Source organism: Diceros bicornis, chromosome 14 (assembly GCF_020826845.1).
Source record: "Diceros bicornis minor isolate mBicDic1 chromosome 14, mDicBic1.mat.cur, whole genome shotgun sequence".
Classification (NCBI taxonomy): domain Eukaryota; kingdom Metazoa; phylum Chordata; class Mammalia; order Perissodactyla; family Rhinocerotidae; genus Diceros; species Diceros bicornis.
In genome coordinates, this window is record NC_080753.1 from 33107668 (window position 1) to 33123905 (window position 16238).

A 16238-nucleotide genomic window follows, 5' to 3' on the forward strand; every position below is an offset into this window, starting at 1 on the left:
ATTGAAAAATCATTTTTATTATTCTTCAAAGGGAGCTGGGAGTCTCCAGCTTCTCCTTCTCACCACAATCTCAACTCCCATCATATCCATCAGATGAAGCCACAGGTCAGTTACTGGAGAGCTCGCAGGCCTCTGGTGGGAGGAGGGAGAGAAAAAGAGGATGGAAAGGAAGGAAATCCAGGGAGATTCCCTCATTCCCTCATTCCCCTGTGTTGAGAAGGGATCTCTGAGGACTTTTTCCCTCCATGTCTGACCCTCTGCCCCCTTTATCCACGCAAACTCAGAAACCTCTCTTTTGAGTAGCCCAGAGCCCATCCTGGCTCCCTCAGGTGACATCACAGCTCTTGGCCACATCCCTCTGGTGCCATCACAGCCTGTGACACAAATGGAGGGTCAACACAGCCACTCTGATGATATCAGCCTTTGGCCATGCCCTCTGGTGACATCACTTGAGTCCCTTTCATCCAGCACCTGCAGAAGACTTGGTGAGTCCTAGTCCTCTACTGTGCGACTTTACCCCTCACCTTGATTCCTGGGAGTCAGTAAGAAGGCCTTGGAGTCCAGGCAGGAGGTCAGGGACCGGAATTCCTCCACACAGTTCTCAGGAGGGTGTGGCAAGCGATCTGGAAGGGCAAGGCAGGGCCAGGCCCATCAAAGCCCCTGCTTCTTAGCACTGCCCCTGGTGAGGACCTCATGGAAGCACCCAGCCCTTCCTGGGATGATGCGACAGGGCCCAGAGTGAGGAGCTCTCCTGTCCTCCCGTGTTTCCCTCCAATCCTTCCTGCCTGGCATCCCCACTCACTGTAGAGGAGGAAGCGCTGGTAACCCTGGCCCGTCTCTTTCAGCATGATTCCACCTGGGCATGAGCTAGAGAAGAGCTTGGTCTTCATGTCGGGGCGGCCTGTCAGGGTGGGTGAGGAGAAGTGTGAGGACCGAGATGCAAAACCAAGCAAGCCCAGAGGACTTGGGGAGAGTGAGGACTGGAGAGAACCAACCTTCGGTTCTGAGATCTGTGCTCCCCTCAGTCAGGTGGTAAATCCATCTCCGGGGCACACAGAGCCCATTTTTCCTGCAGAGGTGGTGGTGGCAAGGAGGCAAGACTGAGTGACACCCCAACCACACAGTACCAGCCTCTATTTATTCCATCTTATTCCTTCTTGAAGCCCGGGTCCCCTTGGGTTTCAAGCTACCAAGGGATGGTTAGGCCCATTTCTCTCCAGACTGAAACTAATAGAGCTGTTAAACTCAGAGGGCCAAGAATTGTGGATATGCCAAAGCACTCAGCTCTTTGTGGGTAGGTGCTCACACTTCAGGCAGAGACCGCACCTACTGGTGCCTCTGCCTCCTCACCACTCACGTGCGGATGGTAGCACGAAGCTGGAGCTGCTTGGGGGCAGAGTCTGCAGCCATGTTGAAGACAATGTTGTCCACAGGGTCAAAAGTCACCAACTCCTCCTTGGTGGGAGCTGCTCCTGCGATAAAGTACCACCGGCCCAGGTGGGGCTCTGGGAACTGGAGAGACAATAAGGGGAACAGAAGAGGGTGGGTCCCACTACAGGATCCATCCCATGTCTTCATCAGTCAGGATGGCAAGACGTAGAGGTGGAGATGTTGGCTGCCTTTTTCCAGTTGGGGGTTGGATCCATGACAGGGAGTCACTAAATGACTTTTCCTCTTTGCCCCTCCTCAATCAACCTGAGTAACCACCCCACCCCCCAGTTCTACCATGTCTCCACATTGATGGCCACAGTGTTAATATTTTTTTTACTTGTTCTTGCTTTCATCATCACAACACTCACACCCTCTTCCTCCCTCCTTTTCCCAACGTGGCTTCTGGTCATCCTAGGCCACCACTCAAGTCCCTCAGAGCCCCTACCATAAGTTTCTCCCATTCTCAGTCCATACCTCTTTCCCATCCACTCCCTGAGTTGTCAGTTGACTGTACTCAGGACACTGGTAGATGGAGTTAAGGAGAATGCCATAGAGGTAGAGGAGAGCTGCCCAAATTTGGTGGAACATCTTCAGGCAGGAGGCAGCTGGTGCTCTGCATAGAGTGGTGCCTTAACTGCTCTCTTCCCCCGCTGGCTGCTCAGTCCACTCTGCTTCCAGCCCCCTTGCCTCGACCCTTGACCCTTTCACCTGCTAATGAGTAACTTCAACCTTGTTTTCCAACCCAAGCCTGGATTAGTGTTTGGGCCTTCCTCCCCCTCCTCTAGATGCAACCACTCCACAATACACCCTGGCATGTCCAGGGTCTCTCAGGAATTATAAGGAGAGCTGAGCCCTCCAGGCAGAAGCCTGTGGTCTTTCAACCCATATCTGAGCTGGGTATCTGCTGTGTTGTGCAGCATCCAAGAGTGGTGGATTGATTCATTCATTCACTTAGCAAACTGTGTTGAGTCCCAGCTGTTTGCCAGGAACTGGCTAAGCCCTGGGGACATAAAAATGAATAAGACACAGTCCCTGGCCTTGAAGCAGTCAGTCTAAGGAAAACTAGCTGTGTAAACAAATCACTGCTGTACAACCTGGGAAGTGCTTTAGAACAGGTACAAACCACGTGCTGGGGCATGGTGGATAGGAGGCTTCCTCTCTGAAGTTTATAATTGAGGAAACAATATGTACGCTCTCCAGAAAAGTTTCCTGACACATAAGTGAATTCATTCACTCAACGTTTATTACTACAAGAGGCTATATAATCTAGTGGTTGAAGAGGACAGACATTGGTGTCAGGCATAGTGGGTCCAAACCCTAACTCTACTATTCATTAGATTTTGGACAATTTTATTAATCCTTATGCCTGTTTTTTCATCTGTGAAATGAGCAACTCATCAGTCTCATGGGATTAAAAAAGATAATGCACATAAAGCCCTTAGCAAAGGCCTGCACACGGTAAGTCCAAAGTAAATACTCTCTATAATTAATAGTAACGTTTGTAAAGCACTTATTACAGTTTCTGGTGGCTAATAAGTTTTCAAATAGGAGATAAGGAAAGAATTGTCAAGAGGCAGTCATTGGATAGTGCCAAGTGGGTGGAGCAGTTAATGCAATAAAAGGTGGGGCTTCCTTAATAGATTGTTTATAACCCACAGACTGCCAAAAAGAGATTTGTCCTGAGAGGTGAGGCTTGCTATGGGCTTGTGATTGAACAAAATTTGGGAGATGGGTATATCAGGATTCATTATACTATTCTATTTTGGGGTAATGTTTGACATTTTTTGATAATTAAAAACTAAAATACAACGATTTATTGGGACAGTAAAGTAGAAGTGCTTGACCCAGAGCGTGCTGGGCCTGGATCTGTCGGTTCTGCCACTTACGTTCGCCTAGGTGCACTCACCTATACAACGGATGTAGTAACTATCTCAGATGTTGAAAGGCTTTTAAATATGACTACGTAAATCTCTTAGCAAATCGGCGGGCGCAAACTAAGTGCTCACTAAACAGGTGCTTATCAGAACTCTTAACTGAAGCAGTACTGGGACCTGGGTATAAACTATAAAAAGGCAGGGCAAGGGAGTCAGGCACCCCGGCAGCGACGAGTCTGACTGGAAGAGTCGCAGCGCCTCGGGGTCGATGCCCTTGCCCGAGAGCGGGGGTGGGAGGAGAAGAGGGGAGAGAGGCGGTAACTACCTCGCCCCCGCAACCCCCGCCTGCGGAAGCCCCTTAGCAGCCCCTTCAATTCCCCGGAGTCAGTCTTGTGTTTCAGTCCAGTCTGACTCATTTGCTCCCGATTTCCAAACTCAGAAGCGCCCTTTTTTTTGACAAAAGTCCTGAAAGGTGGCAAATCCTTAGCTTCTCCAAAACATGGCGTGTCGCCTCAGCCGTGCACCGCCGGCGAGGAACATGGCGCCCACACTCCGCAAAACGCCCACCGGCAGGACCGAAGTCAGGCCCAACGACTTGATCGCACGCAGGACAGCTCGCGAACCACCTCCAACCGCCTACGGAAAGGGTGACTTCCGCAGGCGCCGAAGATTGGCGCAGCGAGGGCGACAGTGACAGGAAGACAGACTCTTAGGTGGCCAGGACAGTGCCGTATCAAATTCTCTGCCGGCCAAGACTTTAATATAGATTAACGAGGCACAATCCCCAGTATCCAAACTCCAACATCCACAGAACCGTCGGAAGCCTCGCGAGGCAGTCGTACAGTCCCATCTGGTAATTTTTTTTTTCAGGCATTTACAGTGCCCACCTTAACGTCCTATTGCTCGAGCGCGCGCGCAGGAGAAATGCACAGCTCCAGCGGGGGTGGGGCGGTGCCTAAGTGTGTACGCAGGCGCAGTGCCACGCACGCAGGCGCAGTACGGTCCCCCAGGCGACGGCGGCGGCGGCTCCTCGAGGGCTCGGCTCCTTCCCATCTAGGCCGGGCCCGGTCCGTCTTGCCCCCAGGAACTCACTGTTTGGGGCCGCGGACTTCCTGGTCGTGCCCCACAAAAGTAAAGCTTGGGGACCTAGGAGGAGCCGGAAGTACCGCCTCGCGATCCCCAAATACTATCGGGGAAACGGAAGTGGCCGTCGGTGGCAGGTTAGGGGAGACCGGAAGTGACGGTACCGTGGGGAAGTCGGGGGCGGAGCCGCGGAGTGGTGGGTGGGTGGGTGGGTGTGTGTGTGTGTTGGTTGCGCCGCTCTGCTGGAGCACCGAGGGAAAGCGGAAGAGGGGGGCAGTCAGCTAGCCGGTCTGGCCCCCCGTGAGTGTCGGTCATCTCCGGTCTGTGGTGACTTAGGCGCGTTCGATGGTCGTGGCGTAGCGCGCCTGCGCGAAACCACTTTCTCCGCAGTCTGGCGCGACCCTCTCACTCGCGTTGTTACAGGATTTGCCGACCTTTGGGGCCCTTGTCTTATCGCGACCGGTGATGACACTGGTCTCTTGCTTTCTTCCCTGCTTCCTATCCCGATTGGCCCTCCCTTATTGTGATTGGCATCGTGGAGCCCCTCCCACGTCCCGTTCCTCCAGCTCCTTGTGCCGTCGATCTCCTGCCCTTTGTGTTTCTCTCCCTGTGCCCCGGAATCAGAAGGGGGATGGGGGCGGGTGTGAGTGTGTGTGCTTGTGTGAGAGAAACCCTTTAGGTATTGGGGCGGAGACTCAGGCCGGGAGGCTTCCGGATATATAAAATCTGTTCTGGGCGACAGCGGGCCTCCCTCCTTCCATTCTTCCTTAGAGAGCTGTCGGCCATGGAGCCCAGTGATAGTACCAGTCTCACTATGGAAGAGCCTGACACCCTGGAGGTGCTGGTGAAGACCCTGGACTCTCAGACTCGGACGTTTATTGTGGGGGCCCAGGTGAGACCCCAGTACTTCTGTTAAGACACCTATTAACTCTTTCTCTTGTAGGCCCCTTAGCCTAAGAGAAGAGCCTGATTTTCTGGTCCTCAAAATTTCTTGCATTAATTTCTTTGTTCATATTCTAGGCAGAACATTTACTGATGTTTCTTGTTGAGTGAGAAGGTATGGTTTCTGTTGAATGAGGCAGATTTTGTTCTGTCTTCCTCCACCTCGATAGAACTCAATGCAGAGGGAAATATGGAGGAAGAAGGAATCTGTATGCTATCACCATAAGTGAACCCCAGACCAAGGGGCCAGACATGGCTTCTGCCTTTGGGAAGGGAAACAGGACACACAGACCCAAACGCAAGTGTGTCTTAAAAACAAAAATTGGTCGGGTCTATCCTGTGTTTTTAAAGGCTAGAAATCGGAGCCCCTAATGCAGGTAGAGCCCTAATAGACTGTTGAGTGGAATTACTAAGATTTCTGGCATAATTCCTATCTTTTGAGTTTAACACCATGGGGACATGCCATTACTCCTGTAATACTTGGAGACAAAATTGTGAGGAGTTGGTCCATGATTTTTAGAGCATGGTATTACATGTATTTAAGAAAACCGTATAAACTTTTTCAAGTAGATGTATGTAAATAGCCTGATACTTCCCAAGAATCAGTTGTCTAGTTAGTAAAACTTTTTTTGTTTTTTGCTCCCTTCTCTCTCTCTTCTTGGTTGAGTCTTCCTTCCTTGCCCTGATTCTCCACCCCATTTTCCTTGTCATTGCTTTTATCTTTGAGATTACAGAATTGTATCGTTTTGTGTTTGGGGAGGGGTCACCGGTGTCTTTAGACACACATTCCCCTGGGAGCCAGGTAGAGAAAGAGAAAAGAGAATGTCTCTTGGCTTTTCTGTTTCTTAGCTATGTAATTTTCTGCTAGGTGTATAACTTGAACTTTGCTAAGTTTATTGTCTGTATTTTGACCGCTGTTGTCTTAGTTTGGGGCTTTGCCCAATAATTACTTCACAAGTCAAATGGGTAGTGATTTTATGATGGGATGGTTTTTACCCCTTATCCCCACAAGTCAATTGTCCTTCTGTCCTTCTTCTTTCTTCCATCCCTTGATACCTATTCGTGTCTTTTCTTTGTTACAGATGAATGTAAAGGAGTTTAAGGAACACATTGCCGCCTCTGTCAGCATCCCTTCTGAGAAACAACGGCTCATCTACCAGGGCCGAGTTCTGCAGGATGATAAGAAGCTCCAAGAATACAGTAAGCGGGTGGGGAAGGCAGTTCAGAGGTTGAGGCAGCTGTCCAGAGGGATGAGCTGAGGCTGTGGGTTTACCTGCTCACATAATGTTTTGGTGTGTATCTTTTTTTTCTGCAGATGTTGGGGGAAAGGTTATCCACCTTGTGGAACGGGCTCCTCCTCAGACTCAGCTCCCTTCTGGGGCATCTTCTGGGACAGGGTCTGCCTCAGCCACCCATGGTGGGGGACCTTCCCCTGGTACTCGGGGGCCTGGGGCCTCTGTTCATGACCGGAATGCCAACAGCTATGTCATGGTTGGAACCTTCAATCTTCCTGTAAGCTTGTGTTCCATGTGGAAGAGTTTTTGTGGGGAAGGGTAGTTTTGGTTGTGGTAGCAAAGAGCTCATAAGACAGGTGTCCCAGTCTTTAGATTGGGTTTGTAGGCCCCTGTGGTCTGATAACGGCCTCAGTCTCTGAGGAGAAGAGGGTTGGGGCTCCAGAGAACGAGTTGGAAGTGTGGGGGCCTTAGTATTTGGCTTCTCCCAGAGCAACTTCCCTTACCCTTTCCCCAGAGTGACGGCTCTGCTGTGGATGTTCACATCAACATGGAACAGGCCCCGATTCAGGTATCACGGGGCCTGGGAGGGCCAGGGAAGGGGATCTGGGAGAAGGAGGCTGTGAGGTGGGGGTGGACCTGGCTGAGCAGATAGCTGGGACCTGGTTTGGTAGATGGTGGAGCTCATGGCTTCATCTCAAACCTGCCCTAATCTTCCCTCTCTTGTTGTAGAGTGAGCCCCGAGTACGGCTGCTGATGGCTCAGCACATGATCAGGGATATACAGTCCTTACTCTCCCGGATGGAGGCAAGTGTGCAAGCCTGGCTGGGGTCTGTCTGTCTCTGTCTCCCCATCCTCCCTACCCCTTTTCTCTCACTCTGGGGGCGAAAGCATGACTGGTCACATCCACTGGATTCCTTCTTCCTAATCTGGTCTCTTCTCTGCAATTTTCATTCTTTGGGGCAGAAAAAGTATCTTTGTGAGGCTATCTTGTCCCTGGCAGTCCTCTTGATGCCTGGTATCTGGGAAGTTTGTTTCAGACTTGTCAGATAACTTTCATGGCGTCTCTTTTCAATTAAAGAAAGATTCCACACTTTTTAATTTCTTATGTATCATTTTTGATATGGGGATGTGCTAACGTTATTAGTTCGTGTTGCAGGGTTGACTATGGCCTTTCCTTCTCTTCTCGTGGTGATTAGGAAACCACAGTCCTTACTTTTTGTTAGTAATTCACTTACAGACGTTATAGATATCTATTAAGCATCTAATCTGTGTAAGTTTTATACTGATCGCTAGGGAGTCAAAGATATAGATGCAAACCCCTGCCTTCAGGGAGCTTAGTTGGAGCACTTTCTCCACTCAATCTCCTTTGACCTGAGTGATCCTCTGCAACAGTCTCATCCTGCCTTTGGTATCCTGACTCTCCCCCAACTTCAGTGTCGAGGGGGATCCCAAGCACAGCACAGTCAGCAGCCCCCACAGACGCCGACTGTGGCCCAGGAGCCAGTGGCCTTGAGCTCTCAAACATCAGAACCAGTCGAAAGCGAAGCACCTCCTCGGGAGCCCATGGAGGCGGAAGAAGTGGAGGAGCATGCCCCAGCCCAGAGCCCGGAGCTCACCCCTTCTGGCCCAGCCCCAGCGGGCCCAACACCTGCCTCTGAGACAAGTGCACCCAAGTGAGAGATGGAAGGAACCTTTGGGAGGGGGCTTGGGGATCCTAAGGAAGTATGAGGACCAGGAAAGGTATGGGAGAACAAGGATTGCTTGGAGGCCTTACTTGTAAGATTAGTGTGGAGGGGCAGGGAGGGGCTCTAGAGTAGGGAAATGAGGGTAGGACTGGCAGCTGAGCCAGAAGCACTGCTCTCTCAGGGGCAAGGAAATCCAAATAGTGCTTCCTGAGCCTGAGCAAGTTTCTCTCCCCTGAGTTCACACAGGCCTCATCTCTTCTTTTAGAGTTAGTTTCTCACCATAGTGGGTACAGGATTGTGGTGGGGAGGGTAGAAGCGTTTTATTTTTCTCTCCCCACCCCATCTTCCCACGGGTAGGGGTAAAGAACAGAAGCTCTGTTAGGCCGGGAAGGGGTTGGCCAAGGGTCTGGGAGGCCAGGGGGAGACAAGGCAGATGTGGTCCCTGTCAGTGAGGTTGGGAATCTAAGGAAAGCCTTGGCTCACTGCCTCTTGGGGTTGCCCACAGCCATCCTTCCCCTGCGGAGTATGTCGAGGTGCTCCAGGAACTACAGCGGCTTGAGAGCCGCCTCCAGCCCTTCCTGCAGCGCTACTATGAGGTTCTGGGCACCGCTGCCACCACTGACTACAACAACAATGTGAGCCCACCCCGGCCTCCTAGCACTCCCTAAATGGAACAGGCTGAAATACAGATAACCCTTTCCCCCCAAAAAAGACATTGTCTGCAACAAAATGATATCTTTCTAGACTTTAAGTAAGTGGTCTTTTCCTCCCTCACAGGGAACGTGACAATCTTTGTGATACCCACTGTCCTTGCATCCCTCGATTCCCTAAGTGAATTATTTAGGAAGTTTATAAAATAAGGGAAATTAGTAGATAGTGACTCAGTGATTCACTGTAGGATCTGCTTTAATGGGAAACTCTTTATGTATAAAATAGAGTTTATTGGTGAAGATTTGGTCTACGCAGTAGCTTCTAAGTATATACCTAAAGGTTTGGAGAATGTGCTGTTTTCAGAAGGCATTACTGCCTTTGTTAGCGAGGTGGATTCTAGCCTAATATTTTCTGCCTTTCTGTGTTTGGCCTGTGGCTACAGCAAGAAGGCCGTGAAGAGGACCAGCGCCTGATCAACCTGGTCGGGGAGAGCCTGCGGCTGCTGGGCAACACCTTTGTGGCACTGTCTGACCTGCGCTGCAATCTGGCCTCTGCACCCCCACGGCACCTGCATGTGGTCCGGCCCATATCTCATTACACCACCCCCATGGTGCTCCAGCAGGCGGCCATCCCCATTCAGGTGGGTTGGGGGAGCCTGGCCTGATGGGGAGTGGAGGGCTGTGGGTGGGAGGACCCAAGGTAGCTCTCAGGCTTAAAGGAGGTTTTGGAAACCCAGTGATGAAGGATGGGGAAGACTTTCAAAAGTATATCATGGGGTGCTCTGGGTTAGGCTCTTGTGTTTTTTTACTTTTACCGCATTTGTCTGTCTCCTTTAGATCAACGTGGGGACCACTGTGACCATGACAGGGAATGGGAGTCGGCCCCCCCCGGCTTCCAGTGCAGAGGCACCTCCCCCTGGTCCTGGGCAGGCCTCGTCCCTGGCTCCCTCTTCAACAGCTGTCGAGTCTTCAGCTGAGGGGGCTCCCCAGCCAGGGCCGGCTCCCCCACCGACTGCTAGCCACCCGAGGGTCATCCGGATTTCCCACCAGAGTGTGGAACCCGTGGTCATGATGCACATGAACATTCAAGGTGAGTTAGAATCAGTTGCTGGCAGAGGAGAGCAGCATGGTGAGGGTGGTCGGGGTGCTGTGGTATGAGGGAGTGAGGGTGGGGAAGGGAGAGGCCAGGGCTAACGGTGGTAGCAGAGGGACTAGAGCTGAAGCTTTAGTTGGCATGTATGAGGGGCGGGAGGGACTGCTTGTGCTTGGAGATTTGTTTGCATGGTGAAGGGAGCACCTCCTCCTTGTCAAGGTGGAGGGCAGGGCAGGCTTTCTGGTCAGGGAGTGGAGGCCTGAAGGACGCCGATCTCAGGAGGATACAGTTAGGCCTCAGCCCCGCCTGTCTCAGGGCTACTCTCTCTGTTTCCCTGCCCAGATTCTGGCACACAGCCCGGTGGAGTTCCGAGTGCTCCCACTGGCCCCCTAGGACCCCCTGGTCATGGCCAGACCCTGGGTAAGAGTGAGGGCATCAGAGCAGGCTAAGCTCTGGGTAGAGAACGGGTAGGGCCGAGTGGGTGGGTTGAAAGGGGGTCCAGGTTCAAGGTTACATCAGACCCGCCCCCCAGGCTCCACCCTCATCCAGCTGCCCTCCCTGCCCCCTGAGTTCATGCACGCCGTCGCCCACCAGATCACTCATCAGGCCATGGTGGCAGCTGTTGCCTCCGCGGCCGCAGGTAATGACCTGGAAGGGGAGGCCTGGGAGGTGGGGCACGGTCCATGGTGGCGGGTGCCGTCGGCTGGCAGGCAAGGCTCGGGCTCTCAGCCCTCTTCGGTCTCTCCCTTCTGCCACCCATAGGACAGCAGGTGCCAGGCTTCCCAACAGCTCCAACCCGGGTGGTGATCGCCCGGCCCACCCCTCCACAGGCTCGGCCTTCCCATCCTGGGGGGCCCCCAGTCTCGGGGGCTCTGGTGAGTAAGGGTGGGGGAGTTTCCATGGGGACCATCTGGTGTGGGGGGAGTCCTATGGAGGAACATGGAAAGGGCAGGACTGAAAGCCTCCCCTTCTCCTCTCCCCTTAGCAGGGCGCTGGGCTGGGTACCAATGCCTCTTTGGCCCAGATGGTGAGCGGCCTTGTGGGGCAGCTTCTTATGCAGCCTGTCCTTGTGGGTGAGTCCTTGTTCTTCTCCACCTCAAACTTAAGAGGTTTCCATGGTTCTGAAGGCCAAAACTCTCTTCTGAGCCTCCTCACTGGCACTTCCCAGTTCCCTCCATAGTTCCTTTGTTCTTGCTTTGCTGCTGGGAAGACTAGAAAGGAGATGCTGTTTTATCTTGTGTTTCTTCAGATTTCAACAACTTCTTTTGGTCCCTACAGCTCAGGGGACCCCAGGAGTGGCTCCACCTCCAGCCCCTGCCACTGCTTCAGCCAGTGCTGGCACCACCAACACAGCTACCACAGCAGGCCCGGCCCCCGGGGGGCCCGCCCAGCCTCCACCCTCTCAACCCTCCACTGCCGATCTTCAATTCTCCCAGCTCCTGGGGAACCTGCTGGGGCCTGCAGGGCCGGGGGCTGGAGGGCCTGGCATGGCTTCTCCCACTATCACTGTGGCAATGCCTGGTGTCCCTGCTTTTCTCCAAGGCATGACTGACTTCTTGCAGGTGAGTGGCTGGCGTACTCTTCACCTCATCTTTCCTTTCTCTCAGCCCAACCAGGCACTGGTGCCTTGTTGCCATCACCTGCCATTGGGCTACAGCCCCTGGTGGCATGAGAGTGGGGAGGAACCCTGGGAATTCATTGACTCTGGACTCCCCATTTTGGAGATAAGGAAAATGAGCCTTAGAGAAAGCATGGTAATTAGAGTCACTGCTTTCTGACCTAACCCATTCAGAGTGGGAGAGAGAGTTGCTCAGCATAACTCTGCTATTGAGTAACTAACTACTTGTGTGTACTCTGCTTTAAGGAGTAAAGACCAGAATAGAGCTCCCCATCTTCCAGACCCCTGTTGGTTTGTACCCTTCTGATGCCGTTTTATGTGCTTGTCCGCATTCCCATTCTCACCTCATCTTTTGTTCTTTATTCCTTCTGTTTGTCAGGCACCTCCGCCCCCTCCACCACCCCCACCCCCACCCCCAGCCCCAGAGCAACAGACCACGCCCCCACCAGTGTCCCCTTCTGGTGGTGCAGGGAGTCCTGGTGGCCGGGGTCCTGAGAGCCTGCCACCAGAGTTTTATACCTCGGTGGTGCAGGGCGTGCTAAGCTCCCTCCTGGGCTCCTTGGGGGCACGGGCTGGCAGCAGTGAAAGTATCGCTGCTTTCATACAACGCCTCAGTGGATCCAGCAACATCTTTGAGCCTGGAGCTGATGGGGCCCTTGGTAAGTAAATGGGGGGTGCCTGGGCCTTCCCCAGGAAGGGGCAGCCAGGGGCGGGTAGATGGCCTTTGTTCAGGGGTGTTGCCAAGGTGGGTGAGGCTGATGGGCTGGTGGTGGTGGGTGGGCAGGCCAGGTGGTAAATGCCACTGCTAACTTCTGCCCCTTCCCCAGGATTCTTTGGGGCCCTGCTGTCTCTTCTGTGCCAGAACTTTTCCATGGTGGACGTGGTGATGCTTCTCCACGGGCATTTCCAGCCACTGCAGCGGCTCCAGCCCCAGCTGCGATCCTTTTTCCACCAGCACTACCTGGGTGGCCAGGAGCCCACGCCTGGTAACATCAGGGTAAATGAAGACCCTGGGTCCCCAGAGCTGTCTTCCTTCTCACCTTCAGTTCCTTATTCCTGACTGTTTATCTGTCACCTAAAGCCACGACTGTCCCAGCCCAAGCCCTGGACTTGTTGCGGGTAGAGGAGGAAGTGTCTTGAGGGCTGGGGCTTGGATCTAAACCTGTGCTATTCACTCCCGTAGACTGCAACCCACACGTTGATCACGGGGCTAGAAGAATACGTGCGGGAGAGTTTTGTGAGTAACCCTTTCCTGTCCCTTCCTCTCCTGGGTCTAGTCAGGATAGCTACTGTTCCTGCTGCCTCCTCCTGACTCCCAGTCTCTTGGGGTCCCTGATTTTTCGGTCTTTGTGTGTCTTGTCTCAGTCTTTGGTGCAGGTTCAGCCAGGTGTGGACATCATCCGGACAAACCTGGAATTTCTCCAAGAGCAGTTTAATAGCATTGCTGCTCATGTGCTGCACTGCACAGGTCAGGGGCCAGCTGGGCTCGGGGGGAGTGGAAGTGTTGGCTGTTTAGGGCTGCCGGGTGCCAGCATTCCCTCCTTATGTCTTGCCCACAGACAGTGGATTTGGGGCCCGTTTGCTGGAGTTGTGTAACCAGGGCCTGTTTGAATGCCTGGCCCTGAACCTGCACTGCTTGGGGGGACAGCAGATGGAGCTTGCTGCTGTCATCAATGGCCGAATTGTAAGCACCACCCAGCTCCAGATCCCCATCCTTTTGTTTCCTCAGGTTTCCGTTCTCTTTGGTATCTTGTAGTTTTCATCTTTCTTCTCCAAACTGCCATCCTTTTACCCTTTGATACCTTTCAAAAGCTGAAAGTTTTGTGTTCCAAGTGTGCTTTCTGCCCCTTAGCGTCGCATGTCTCGTGGGGTAAATCCGTCCTTGGTGAGCTGGCTGACCACAATGATGGGACTGAGGCTTCAGGTGGTACTGGAGCACATGCCTGTAGGCCCTGATGCCATCCTCAGATACGTTCGCAGGGTTGGTGATCCCCCCCAGGTAAGGGACCTCACGGGCTTTGGGGTCAGGGGACTTGAGGGAACTAGAGAGACCTGAGAGGGCCTGTTGTGTTTTCCTTCTCTGTTCGATTTCACAGCCACTTCCTGAGGAGCCAATGGAAGTTCAGGGATCAGAGAGAACTTCCCCTGAGCCTCAGGTACCAGGGAGAGGTTGAGGGGCCAGATAATGTGGAGTGGAAGGCTGGGGGCAGAAGGGCTGGAGGCTAAGAATTCTGAAGCCTGGATCTTCCCACTCTCTCTGACTCCCAGCGCGAGAATGCTTCTCCAGCCCCTGGAACAACAGCAGAAGAGGCCATGTCCCGAGGTCCACCTCCTGCTCCTGAGGGGGGCTCCCGAGACGAACAGGATGGGGCTTCAGCTGAGACAGAACCTTGGGCAGCTGCAGTCCCCCCAGTAAGTATCAAGAGGTGATCTGGTAGACCAAGGCAGCTGCAAGTTGTGGGAATTACTACTTTTTAATCATCTTTTCCTCCCCAGGAATGGGTCCCTATTATCCAGCAGGACATTCAAAGCCAGCGGAAGGTGAAACCACAGCCCCCCCTGAGTGATGCCTACCTCAGTGGTATGCCTGCCAAGAGACGCAAGGTTGGTTTGCCTCTACCCTGAGGATCCCTCTTCACCCCGATTGCCATCGTTCTTACAGTCAAACTCATTATAATGAGCTGGAAGGAATTCTTCTTAGTTTAGTCTCCTCATTTAATTGACCAGGAAGCCTTTCTGGGACTCAGATTTGCTCCCACTTGTTGCCATACAGCTTTATATTGGTCTGTTTGTCAGCAGTCCCGTCATCCCTCAGCTAGCTGCCTAATCCTGTGTGACTGGGGCCCGTTTTAAGGTGGGCTTCCTCTCATGGACTAGCTAGCTCTGAATGCCAGATGGCTTGACCCATCCTGCCCCTCTTATTTTGAAGAGCAAGTCCAGCACATTCAAATGCTGTTTTTGGCCAGAGCCAAAACTAGGAGCCAGACAAAACTGGGAAGGCATTTCTGCTGTCAAAACCACCTCTGAACTATCTCCCTTCTCTTGGGTAGCATGGAGACTCAGTGGTTGATTCATGGAAAGGGTGAGCTGGGTGGTGGCACTGGATCTGACCTTGATCCTCTTTTCCCTCCCCACCTCCTGTCCCCCAGACGATGCAGGGTGAGGGCCCTCAGCTGCTTCTCTCAGAGGCTGTGAGCCGGGCAGCTAAGGCGGCCGGAGCTCGGCCCCTGACAAGCCCCGAGAGCCTGAGCCGGGACCTGGAGGCACCAGAGGTTCAGGAGAGCTACAGGCAGCAGGTGCCCCCACCTTGAAGCAGAATAGGGATGGTCTAGTGGGAGGGGTTGGGCTAGGGCCCCTCCCCTCTCTCTCTTCCCTGGATCCCCTCAGAGGTGAACTGGTCAGTCTGGGGCTACCACTTGATGTTTTTCAAGTGCTTTTCCCTAGTGGTGTCTGGGCAGACTGTGATGCCATCATATTGGGCTTCTGAGTGTGTGTGGCCCGTGGGAAGTGTTAGCTCCTCAGGGATGGACTTGTGTGCTTGCTGGGATCCTAGGGGCTTGGCCAGTACCCCTCCAACCTGCTTGCTCTCTCTCTCTAGCTCCGGGCTGATATACAAAAGCGACTGCAGGAAGACCCCAACTACAGCCCCCAGCGCTTCCCTAATGCCCACCGGGCCTTTGCTGATGATCCCTAGCTCTTTGCTCTGTGGCCCTCCCTTATCAGGGGACCATTCCCCCTTCTTCCTTCACAGTATTTAAGAAATAAAAGTCAGATTTTCCTGGCTCTTTTGTCTCAAAATTATCTTCGTTAAGTACTCTAAGCCCCTTACTCATGTATGAACTTCTTTTTTAAAATAATCCCTAGGAACCCAGCTATAGCAGACAGCTTTTTAACATCTCCCTGTGAGATGTATGCTATCATGTTTTACTGTTCACGCAGCACAACACTAAAATGTACAAGCCAGTTTTGACAGTCGGCCGTTCTCAAGGAACTTGCACGCAAAAGCGTTTTGCATGTAAATAAAAGACCTGAGTTCTGCGATGGAAGTAACCTATTCCAGGTGCGTGCTAGAATAGGGCTCTCAAACTATCCAATAAAAAACCATTTAAGGGGAAATCAGTTACTGGCAGGTTAGGAAGAAGGAAGCTAAGGAGCAATAGTAATAAGGCATTTTTCAGTCATGGCTGAAAAATGCTGAGTCATGGCTTTTTGGTTACAAAAATTTAATTTCTCATTACCTAAATACAGTCATAGCATGACTTGCATGCAGTGGTACCACATCTGCGGCAACCAAATTGGACAACAGAGGGAACTGATCTTCCCAGTTCAAGGAGCCCACCGTTTATGTTTGAACGTTGAGTCTATGACAGCTATAAAGGAACTTCCTCTCAGTGTATAGATGGGACCAAAGTGACACGTGGCTGCAAATTCTTTGCAACTCCCTTTGAGAGATGCAATTGCCATCCCCTCCCACTTTTAGCTAGATTACTGCTGGACCACTAGAGCGTGGCATAAGAGACATTCTAAGGCCAGATCATAAGCTTTGCAGCTTCCACCAGAACCTCTTGGAACACTAGCTCAGACATAGGAGACGTGATGACTTAGAACATCTTGCTGGAGAAGCCAC

The 16238-nt window shown here is 52.6% G+C and overlaps 2 protein-coding genes across 22 annotated transcripts; one reads left to right on the plus strand and one right to left on the minus strand.

Moving 5' to 3' along the window:
- Position 1: 1 nt before the first annotated feature.
- Positions 2–4332, minus strand: APOM (apolipoprotein M). Of its 3 annotated transcripts, none has more exons than XM_058554785.1 (6): positions 1906–4332; positions 1358–1512; positions 996–1069; positions 803–901; positions 525–623; positions 2–132 (listed from the first exon to the last, which is right to left on the minus strand). In XM_058554785.1, exons 1-6 carry the CDS (start codon positions 2017–2019, stop codon positions 107–109), a joined length of 567 nt encoding a protein of 188 aa, XP_058410768.1. In that variant the 5' UTR covers positions 2020–4332; the 3' UTR covers positions 2–106. The 3 variants fall into 3 exon arrangements, with proteins under 3 accessions (XP_058410768.1, XP_058410770.1, XP_058410769.1); XM_058554787.1 differs by having other exon boundaries at positions 3873–4329; XM_058554786.1 differs by having other exon boundaries at positions 3338–4329.
- Positions 4312–15394, plus strand: BAG6 (BAG cochaperone 6). 19 transcript variants are annotated; one of them, XM_058554759.1, is made up of 26 exons: positions 4313–4525; positions 5160–5280; positions 6413–6530; positions 6646–6842; positions 7080–7133; positions 7295–7369; positions 8000–8238; positions 8756–8885; positions 9344–9541; positions 9738–9990; positions 10336–10413; positions 10526–10633; positions 10756–10868; positions 10982–11066; positions 11272–11555; positions 11991–12270; positions 12439–12608; positions 12795–12848; positions 12977–13079; positions 13171–13295; positions 13464–13610; positions 13708–13767; positions 13880–14023; positions 14108–14215; positions 14761–14907; positions 15210–15394. In XM_058554759.1, the coding sequence occupies exons 2-26, from the start codon at positions 5173–5175 to the stop codon at positions 15303–15305; spliced, it is 3474 nt and encodes a 1157-aa protein (XP_058410742.1). In that variant the 5' UTR covers positions 4313–4525; positions 5160–5172; the 3' UTR covers positions 15306–15394. The 19 variants fall into 19 exon arrangements, with proteins under 19 accessions (XP_058410748.1, XP_058410754.1, XP_058410752.1 ...); XM_058554758.1 differs by having other exon boundaries at positions 4314–4525; positions 10979–11066; XM_058554773.1 differs by having other exon boundaries at positions 4450–4548; positions 10979–11066.
- The last annotated feature ends 844 nt before the right edge of the window (positions 15395–16238 follow it).